This window comes from Colobus angolensis, unplaced genomic scaffold (assembly GCF_000951035.1).
Source record: "Colobus angolensis palliatus isolate OR3802 unplaced genomic scaffold, Cang.pa_1.0 Scaffold130, whole genome shotgun sequence".
Lineage (NCBI taxonomy): Eukaryota > Metazoa > Chordata > Mammalia > Primates > Cercopithecidae > Colobus > Colobus angolensis.
The window spans coordinates 1,002,632-1,013,217 of NW_012114253.1; the positions used below are offsets into that span (position 1 = coordinate 1,002,632).

The following is a 10,586-nucleotide window of genomic DNA, read 5'->3' on the forward strand; positions in this document are numbered from 1 at the left end:
CAGGGAACTCTGCGTGTCCCACAGCCCCCATGTGCTGCCTCCAGTGGGTGAGCACCAGCCTGGCCCATGCCATGGTTTCCTGCTTCCGTCCAACCCCTGATCTCAGAGCTTAGAGCCACCAGTTCTCAGAGACAGTTGAGTGATTTTTCAAACTCCATTCCTTAGAACCCCTGAGGGAGCTGGGTTCAGGGTCAGGATATGAGCTCACTGAGTGCCTAAGTGGCAGCTCAGCTCCACTTACATCTCTTTTGTATTTTGGGTTGCCGTGTTTCGTTTTTTAAATAAAGGGCGCTATGGGATGAAAGAAAATCTGTTTGCAAACCACTGTTGGGATCCAGCAACTACTTCCCCATTTTACAGATGAGAAATGGACAGCAACACTCATTTCTCCCCATAAATGACAATAATATTCAGGCATTGTTCTAAGTCTTGATACTCATTTTATCTTCACAAGCCTATGAGGGAGACACTGTTGTCATCTCCATTTTACAGATGAGGACACGGAGGCTCAGATGGTGAAGTAGCTTGCCCAAGGATTAGAATCCAAGGAGCCTAGCTCCCAAGTCCACACCCTCAGCCGCCCGTAACCTGACAGACCTATCTCTTTGTGTCCTGAAGGAGGGATGCTACTTGCTGAGGCCCACGGTAAGGCAGTGTCAGAACTGGGACCCAAATGTGGATCTCCAGCCTCCCAGCCCTATTCCTGTTCGTTCTGCTGTCCAAGACACCTCCTGGGCTGAAGAGGGAACCCTGGATCTGTCATTTTCTAGCTCTCTGACCTTGGACAGGTGAATGGACTTCTCTGAGCCTGTTTTCTCACCTTAGAAGAGGGATAACAGTACATCATGAGGTCATCATGAAGATTAGACAGGATCAACCACATGAGTTGGCTGGCATGGGGTTCATGGATCCAAGGAGTCCCCAGAGCTTCCTGCCCCACCTACTTCCTCCTCCCTCTGCCCAGCCCTCACCCACCCACCCACCCACCTGTGTAACACAAATACTAATTACAACCAACTCCATGAGCTGCTTCCTGGTTGAGCACAATTAGCGGGCAGCTCAGTCATCACCATTATACCATATCATTCAATGAGATGGGTTAACTTTGTCTTAAGTTGTACGTGATTAGATCGGCAAATTGTCAGGGAGCACTTGGTCTCTTCAGCTTGGGACTTCCCCAGCCTTGTCATCTTGCACAACCCAGGACATCACACGGGAGCACAGGAGCATGAGGAGGTACAGGGGCATCTGTGGGTAGCCCTGGAGTCAGGGCCAGCTGCTTTCTGGTCTGCTTTGCAGTTTGTGCTTGGAAAAGATCAGAGTGGACAACTCAGCCCCTTAAATCCAGCTGGGAGGTGACACCTGAAGTCGTAAGGATGGAGCAGGTGAGGCAGGGTGGGTTAGAAGGAGGTGGTGACTGCCATCTTATCTGATGTAATGGGAAAACCTAGGTTAAAATCCAGGCTTTGCTGTTTACCAAATGTGTGACTTAAGGCGAGTTACTGACCCTCGCTGCACTCCAGTTGTTTCACAGTTGCAAGGAGCTGACACGTGCCGCCGAGCCCCAGGTCTAGTGCCTGGCACACCACAGGTCTTCTCTAGTCGTTCCTTCCCTCCCATGTGCTGCTTCTCTGCTAGGCACTGGGCTGAGGCCTTTCCGTGGCTCACTTTTTTAAGACGTGTAAGGGTCCTTTGGGGTCGGCACCATGGTCATCTCCGTTCACATGCGTGGAAAGATGTGAAAGCCAAAGCATAAAAACGAAGTGAAATGACTTGGTGAGGGCCACACAGCCGCACATGGCTGCTGGTCACTCTGTTGCGATGAGATGCTAGAAGCATGCTGTTGGGGAGCACCGAGGAAGGGTCACTGCGAAGCCCAAGAGCTGCCTGGAGGAAAGTGCGTAAGCTGAGGAGCCAGCCGGAGAGGGAGCCGGGAGGGAGGATTTAGCAAGCCAGGCCAAGGTTCGTGGGCTTCATCCCGCCAGCTCCAGGGAGTCAGTGTGTGATGCAGTCCCTCTTTAGAAAGTCCTGCCCAGGCCGAGCGTGGTGACTCATGCCTGTAATCCCATCACTTGAGGAGGCTGAGGCTGGAGGATTGCTTGAGCCCAGGAGTTTGAGAGACCAGCCTGGGCAATATAATGAGACCTTATCTCTACACAAAAAATGTTTAAAATTAGCTAGGCATGGTGCTACCCACCTGTGGTCCCAGCTACTCAGGAAGCTGAGGCAAGAGCATCACTTGATCCCATGAGTTTGGAGGCTGCAGTGAGCCATGATCATACCGTTCCACTCCAGCCTGGATGACAGAGTGAGACCTAGTCTCTTAAAAAAACAACAACAACAAGAGCCATGGCTCACGCCTGTAATCCCAGCACTTTGGGAGGCCGAGGTGGGTGGATCATCTGAAGTCAGGAGTTTGAGACCAGCCTGGCCAATGTGGTGAAATCCCATCTCTACTAATAATACAAAAATTAGGTCGGGCGTGGTGGCTCACACCTGTAATCCCAACACTTTGGGAGGCTGAGGCTGGTGGATCACGAGGTCAGCAGATCGAGACCATCCTCGGTGAAAACCTGTCTCTACTAAAAATACAAAAAATTAGCCGGGTGTGGTGGCGGGCGCCTGTAGTCCCAGCTACTCAGGAGGCTGAGGCAGGAGAATGCTGTGAACCCAGGAGGCGGAGCTTGCAGTGAGCCGAGATGCTCCGCCACACTCCAGCCTGGGCGACAGAGTGACTCTGTCTCAAAACAAACAAACAAACAAAATACAAAAATTAGCTGGGCATAGTGGTGGGTGCCTGTAGTCCCTACTACTCAGGAGGCTGAGGCAGAATTGAATCGCTTGAACCCGAGAGTCAGAGGTTACATACAGTGAGCCAAGATTGTGCCACTGCACTCCAGCCTGGGTGACAGAGCGAGACTCCATCTCAAAAAAAAGAAAAAGAAAAAAAGAAAGTTCTGCCAGGAGTTAGCCAGGAGCTGAAGGACTAAAGGGAGCTACAGTAGGAGATCAAGGGGGTCAGGGGGTCATCAGGGAAGGCATCCCAAGGGGACAGAGCCCCCTGGACAGAGGACGGGAGATGACTGATGGAGGCTGTCAGGCAGGTAGACAGGGTGGGCAGGTCAGTAACCTGTATCAGGTAGGAGTGAGAGGCTGCTGACCAGGTTTGGGGCTTGGGCATGGGGTGGCCTCCACAGCAGGCACTGAGGAATGGGCCAGCAACACTAGGTAAGACTTCCCATGTCCCCAGGGCCTCTGGCAGTTGAGTCAACCCCGGGCCATGTGGATGAGTGCTTCCCAGTGCTGTGTGTGTGGAGGCAAGTCTCCTGCTGCCAGCACATTCATGGGAGCCCAGCCCTGGGACTCCGGGCCACACCAGAGTGGTTGACTCACAGGCTGGCAGGGCTGCTGCCTTCTCCAAGGGGCAGTTAGCAACCTTGACCTCCTACCTCTGCCCTGTGCCCTTGGCCTTGGAGTATCTCCCTGAGTCTCACCTTGAGGCCTCCCCAGCCCCTGCCCACCTGCTGCCTTCCTATGCATAGGCCCTCAGTTCCATCTGAGCCTTTGGTGGTACAAAGGGGAGTCTCCCTCTCCAGCCCCCAGCAGTTATATCTGTCCCTCTCTTCCACATCCCAGATGGGTGGCCCGTAGCCTCTGAAGGAAGTTAGCCTAGGTTCCTGGTAGGAGGTACAAAAAAAGGGAGTGAGGCCCCGAGATGACCAGGAAGATCTGGGTTTGGGCTCCAGCTCCGGCAAGCTAAGCTGCCTCCTTTCTCTGAGCCTCAGTCTCTGCATCTGTAAAATGGGGATCCCAGGACTTATCCCACAAGGTGATTGTAAGACACAAGGTGCTGTAATCCTAGCACTTTGGGAGGCCGAGACGGGTGGATCACGAGGTCAGGAGATCGAGACCATCCTGGCTAACACGGTGAAACCCCGTCTCTACGAAAAAATACAAAAAAACTAGCCGGTGAGGTGGTGGGCGCCTGTAGTCTCAGCTCTCGAGAGGTTGAGGCAGGAGAATGGCGTAAACCCAGGAGGCGGAGCTTGCAGTGAGCTAAGATCTGGCCACTGCACTCCAGCCTGGGCAACAGAGCGAGACTCCGTCTGGAAAAAAAAAAAAAAAAAAGACACAAGGTGATTGTAAGACACAAAGAGCCTTGAGAACTGGGCAATGTCAAGGTCAATGACTATTTTGTTTTATTTTATTTCTGTTTTTTTTTTTTTTTTTTTTTTGTAGTTGAGACAGGGTCTTGCTCTGTCACCCAAGCTAGAGTGCAGTGGCGTGATCTCAGCTCACTGCAGCCTCAACCTTCTAGGCTCAAGGAATCCTTCCACCTCAGCCTCCCAAGTAGTGGGGCCACAGGTGGATATCACCACGCCTAGCTAATTTTTTTTTTTTTTTAATTTTTCATAGAGACAAAGTCTCACTATGTTACCCAGGCTGGTCACAAACTCCTGGGCTCAAGCAGTCTGCCCGCCTTGCCTCCCAAAGTGCTGGGATTACAAGCATGAGCGCCCAGCCGAAGGGTACATGATTTCTATTAATAACTCATATTTGACTTCTTGCTGTTGATATTAACCTCCATCACCTGGGCAGTCTGTTATTTTCACTGAGTTTACAGCAGGGCTAGAGTAACAACAAATGTTGGCTGAACTAAGGTCAAGACTGGAAAATCTGGATAAGGGCAGAAGTAAGTGGGAGGGGTGGTGAGGAAGACAAGGAGAAGCAAGCAGAAAGAGGTGGCCCGCGCAGCGTGTCCCTCTGGTGCGGTTCACACAGGGCTGGGCTGCTGGATGCCAGGCAGTTCATGTTCTAGCTTACTCGGTATTCACAATGGCCCTTTTATGGATGAGGAAACTGAGACCTGAGGGTGAAAACAACATGTCCAAGGTCACATGAGCCAGGAAACTTGTGATTGGGCTCAGGTCTGTCTTAACTGCCTGATAAATGTTGTTTCTAACTCTGTTCCACAAAGGATTCATGATAGGTTATAAATAAAATACATTCAGTAAAACAACATGCAATACCAAATGGAAAATCAGAATCACGGAACACAGAGTGGAAAATGTGGACAAGGAAAAAGCTAAACATAAAGGCCAAGAAAGTGCCCATAGGCAAGTTTCTGATTTGGCTATGAGTTTCCTGGCAGCCAAAGAAAAAAGAGATACAAGCCGATTCCTGTTATCAAAAAGTAAAGAAGCAGTTTACACTTTCAGGAACTTCATAGTAAATTTTAAAATGAGTTAATCACATGGAAATTTCTCTGGTGAAAAATACTGGGAAATATAATGGATAATGTAATAATAATAAATGTCAAATGGCATATCTTTAGAAGTGATAGCCATATTTTTATATCTTACCCCTTGCCCAAAGTTGTCTGTCTTGGGTTTTGTTTTTTTTTTTTTTTTTTTTTGAGACAGGGTTTCGCTGTGTTTCCCAGGCTGGTCTTGAACTCCTAGCCTCAAGCAATCCTCCCGCCTCAGTCTCCCAAAGTGCTGGGATTGCAGGCATGAGTCACCATGCCCAGCCAAGCACTTTATCTGTATTACCTCATTTAAGTGTCACCACAGTCCTATGAGGGAGGTACTATTATTATCATCATCATCCTCATTTGACAGATGAGTACTGAGGCACAGAGAGGCTGAGTCACTTGCTAAGGGTCACACAGCTGGGAAGTTCAGATTGGGGATCTGAAATAAGGTTTAGATCCACAGCTTTTACCCGCTACATTATAGCATCTTTCAAATATAAGTGTTTAGCTACCAGATAATATGAGTGTGTTTTAGATGATATGTGAAGATTTCACAGATCCCAGCCAATTACCAGCACCAAAAGTAGTAACTGATGGGGACTTTGGCCACAAAGGGCAGAGTGTCTAAGGAGCTGAGGCTTAGAGACAATGTGAAAACAGCTGTGGAGGGTGTGGCTCAGTCCCAGGCCTCAGAATTTCACTTGTGGGGCTTCCGTTTTCCACCTCACACCCCAAGATGCCTTAACGATCCCCCGCCTTTGCCCATCCAAACACAAGAGCCAAATGAGTGACTAATGTCGTCTGGGCAAAGGGGGTCATGCCCAGGTGCCACCAGGCCAGGAGGCTTTTGTTACCAGAAACCTGTGCGTGTTTATATTTCTCGTTTCTGCTCACCCCAGGCCTTTGATTTCCCAGGGTGGAGTTTCCAGAGCTGGGCACCGTCGCACCTTCATCTGGCTGTCGTCACTTCCTTTGTGCGGCTGAGGCACTGGGGACTGAGGACGGGGCAGTCCACAGGGAGCTGTGGTTCCACCCCTCCACTCTTGGTTTCTGCCAGGCCCTTCTCATGAACACAGACCCAGATTCAACCCAGATTTCTCCTCCACGACTGCACAGTGCCAGGAAGGGAACTGAGAAGACCAAAGCAGAGGTTCTTTTCCTTCCCCAACGCTCTCGGGGCCAGGTGTGGCACCCACAACTGCAAATGAGACTATTCGGGAGAAAAAGTGGTGGCTGCCCCGCCAGCCCAGAGCCTGTCTGCCCAGGGCACGCAGACTCTGTGAGGTTCCCACCTGAAGAAGCAGTTCCACCTCCCACAAGGAGCACGGGACCAAGAGTCCAGGACCCAGGTTCGAGGCCTAGCTCTGCCGCTTTCTCGCCGCAGGGCTCAGGTTCTCTGGAGGCAGCGTAATGGAGTCAGTGGGTTTGGCAGGGGAAAGATTCACATCCTGGCTCCCTCAGTCTCCAGGCAGGTGACTCGGGGCTGAGGGGTAAGTCCTTTCTCCTCCCCGACCCTTGGTCATCTCATTTGTAAAGCAGAGGTGATGATTCCCATCTCAGGGATGAGACACTGTGGGGTTAGGAGAGAATTTGTCAAGTGGCATGATCGGTTTTTGGTCTGTCCAGGCCCCTCCCCCTTTCTGTAAGCTGGAAGTGATACCTGTGAGGCTGAGGCTGTAGGTGGGTGCGGGGAGCCATTGAAGTAGTGAATGGAAAGCCCTGGGTGAAGGGCCCCAGGCAGCTGTTGAAATGTTACTTGGCCGGGCGCGGTGGCTCAAGCCTGTAATCCCAGCACTTTGGGAGGCCGAGACGGGCGGATCACGAGGTCAGGAGATCGAGACCATCCTGGCTAACACGGTGAAACCCCGTCTCTACTAAAAAATACAAAAAACTAGCCGGGCGAGGTGGCGGGCGCCTGTAGTCCCAGCTACTTGGGAGGCTGAGGCAGGAGAATGGCGTAAACCCGGGAGGTGGAGCCTGCAGTGAGCTGAGATCCGGCCACTGCACTCCAGGCCGGGCGACAGAGCAAGACTCCGTCTCAAAAAAAAAAAAAAAAGAAATGTTACTTACCCACTGTGGACTTCCCACCAAGCAGAGCCCACCAAGCCTTTCCCATCTGAGGTGGGTTCAGTTTCACTGAGGCAGGCATCTCAGGAAGGGGCCCTTGGCTTTTGTGTGCTGAAAAATAACCAGTGCTCCATCTCTGCTGATTTCTGCTTGGGAGTTCCGTGAGCTTCCTGCATCATCTGTCCACAGACAGGCTGCTGCAGGGTAGACATCAGAGTCCCTGGGGTGGCTTCCGGCCTCCCTCCCTTGCCTCCCGCCTTCGCTCAAACATCTGTAGAGGTTCCAGCCCGAGACTGAGCCCTTAAGGAGACAGGGTCCCACGAGACCGAGCCTCTGCCATCAGGGTTCTGTCTAAAATGCTGTGTGCAGTAAAAGGCAGCATGGAGTAGGGTGGCTGTGTGGGGACACAGAGCCAGGGACCAAATGCTGTCTGGGGTCCCTGGAGGGTAGTCAGGAGAGCTTGCCAGAAGGGGGAAATCTCTGAAATGAGACAGAAGGAGGAGGAGCCATCGCTTAACCGCACCTGGGCAAGTTACTTCCCTGAACCTCAGTTTCATTCTCTGTAAAAGGAACCAGTGATACCTGCTTCCCAGGGAAGGGTGAGAAGCTTAAAAGAGATGGTGGGTGTGAAAGAACTGACAAATCCCCTACAACACCCGGGTGAATCCCTTACACCACTCAGGTGCCCAGGGGAGATGTTCGGTGAACTGAACTTCTGTTTCAAGTCTTTTCCTCTGGCGATCGACACCTGGTATGTAGTATAACCAAGTGTCCTATTCTAGAAAAAGCCCATCTGCAACCCAGCAGTAAGTGAAGCAGCCTCAGAGGCCCCCCTCTCTCAGGGATGGGTAATGGAAACTCCTGCACCCAGTGGGAGTGAGGCAGAAGTCTCCAGAATTCAGACTCTTCCCATGCACCCTGCCTCCCCAGGGCCTGTGACTTTTAGATGTGTTCCCTATTTCTGTAGGTATTATGAAGTTAGATGCAGAAGAATTCTTGAGAACTTAAAGGCACTTCCCCTCTACTTGTCTCCCCTTTGATTTTAACAACCGTTTGTTGAGCACCTACTCTGTGCCAGGTGATGGAAAGTCTCTTTTGGACAGGCCAGACAAGGTCCCAGCCCCAGTAAAGCTGTGGATTCCGGGGAGGGGCAGAGAGTGTGATGATAAAGACATGAAAACAAAACAAAACAGCCTGCAACAAGTACTATAAAGGAAAACGAACAGGATGCCGTAATGGAGAATTTGGGGGACTGCTTAGGGTTCCTGGGACATTTGAGGAGGTGCTAGGCTGAGATGTGAAGTTGGAGCTGACCATGGGAGGAGTAAAGAGGAGGAAAAAATGTTCCAGACAGAGACAACAGCAGCTACAAAGGTCTTAGGGGAAGGGGAAACCTGTAGAAACTGAGGAACTGCATGAGGAGGTCGGGGGGCGGGTAGCACAAGATGCGGGCCCAGAGAGGGCAGGGGCCATGGGGCCCAGTGAGGGGTTTGGATTTGACTCCAGGGACAGTGGAGGGGTTTTAAGCAAGGGAGTGGTAATATCAGAATTTTATTTTTATTTTATTTATTTACTCAGACAAGATCTTGTTGTGTCGTCCAGGCTGGAGTGCAGTGATGCAATCACAGCTCACTGTAGCTGCCACCTCCTGGCTTCAAGCGATTCTCCCACTTCAGCCTCCCAAGTAGCTGGGACTACAGGCGTGTAACCACCACACCTGTAAAACAAAAAAAAAATGGGGTCTGTGCTGCTCGGGCTGACCTAGAATTAGACTCAGGTGATCCTCCTGCCTCAGCCTCCCAAAGTGCTGGGATTACAGGTGTGAGCCACTGCACCCAGCTAGATTTCTGTGGGGTTTTTTTGTTTGTTGGTTTGAGATCGAGTCTCACTCTGTCACCCAGGCTGGAGTACACTGGCACAATCTCAGCTCACTGCAACCTCTACCTCCTAGGTTCAAGCAATTCTCCTGCCTCAGCCTCCTGAGTAGCTGGGATTACAGGTGCGTGCCACCAGGCCCAGCTGATTTTTTTGTATTTTCAGTAGAGACAGTTTCACCATGTTGCCCAGGCTGGTCTTGAACTCCTGACTTCAAGTGATGCACCTGCCCTGGCCTCCCAAAGTGTTGGGATTACAGGCGTGAGCGAGCCATGGCACCTGGCTTCAGCCAGATTTCATTTTAAAGGCTCACCCTGGCTGCCGAGGGGGCTGTCAGAGGGCAGGAGTGGAAGCCAGGAGACCATGAGGAGCCACTGCCCTCACTGTCCCTGTGATGTCAGGCCCCTCACCCCTCTAAACCTGTTTATTCACACATATGTGTGGCGGTGATAATCACATTTGGAATTAACAGAAATGTACTTTGCAAAGTTGAAAAGTACTCATAAATGCAGGGATTCCCGTCTTGCTAGAAGTGGAGAGTCCTTTGGAAATCTGCCAGGTTAGACCTCTCTGGGGTTCTTAGTTGGGACAGTGCAGGGGCTGAGTCCCTAACTGAACACCTCATATCTGAGAGAGCCCCCTTTCCCTGCTTAGGGTTATAGGAGAGGGCTCAGGGGCTAGGGGGAGGGGGCACCTGGCTGAGGCTCAGACTCTTGATGGGGAAGATGGGAAAGAAGGGTCCCCTTCCTGGCTTCTGATGTCCCTTGGAGCAGTGGTTCTCTTGTGTTGCAGGGAGGGCGACACCTTTGAGCACAGGGGTGACCACCGGACCACCCTGCAGCCATCCAGATGCACACACACAGCTCTTTCATCCCATGTCAGGGAGTTAGATGAAATTTTCTGAAACTCATTCACAAACTCAGAGCTTACAGGCCTCTGAGCTAGAAAGGGGAACTGAAAGGGGACACCTGTCTTTTTACTCCACCTTTTTTGTCTGGTCTTTCTAGCATTAACCCCCTAGACACACCTAAGGGCTGATGCTGAGGGAACCTGTCTTGATTGCTCTGGGCCAAATCGAGGGCACCTTCCTGATACTTTTGTTATCTGCCACTGGGGACCCCATTGTTGAAGGGGGACTTAAGATCTTCTCGAAGGAGAGCTCACTGTGAGGGCCTTTCTGCCTGCTAGGGGCTTCAGTTTGGGGGCCTCCTCTCCCGACCTCCGGGGAAGGGAGGGGTCCCCATCTTCCCCAGGCCTCTCGGGTCTTGGGGTCTCCCCGGGAGGCCGGAGGTTGGGAACCGGGCGCCGGCGCACTGATCAGGCCCCGCCCGCGAAGGTGGTGCAACGCCTGGTCCGGCCCATCCCATCCCGGCCACCCGGGCAGCGGGAC

General features: G+C 51.7%; 1 protein-coding gene and 1 long non-coding RNA gene across 2 annotated transcripts in view; one reads left to right on the top strand and one right to left on the bottom strand.

The window, feature by feature from the left end:
• Positions 1–331: 331 nt before the first annotated feature.
• LOC105505989 lies at positions 332–7,765 on the bottom strand. The gene is made up of 3 exons (XR_001000851.1): positions 7,325–7,765; positions 6,547–6,824; positions 332–2,152 (listed from the first exon to the last, which is right to left on the bottom strand). It is a non-coding gene; the product is annotated as an uncharacterized LOC105505989 (long non-coding RNA).
• ECE1 (endothelin converting enzyme 1) overlaps positions 1,203–10,586 on the top strand; it is an 89,163-nt gene continuing 79,779 nt past the window's right edge. Inside the window, exon 1 of the mRNA XM_011933976.1 lies at positions 1,203–1,385. Within this exon, the coding sequence (XP_011789366.1) occupies positions 1,377–1,385 (9 nt within the window). The 5' untranslated portion in view covers positions 1,203–1,376. The remainder of the gene's footprint in view (positions 1,386–10,586) is intronic.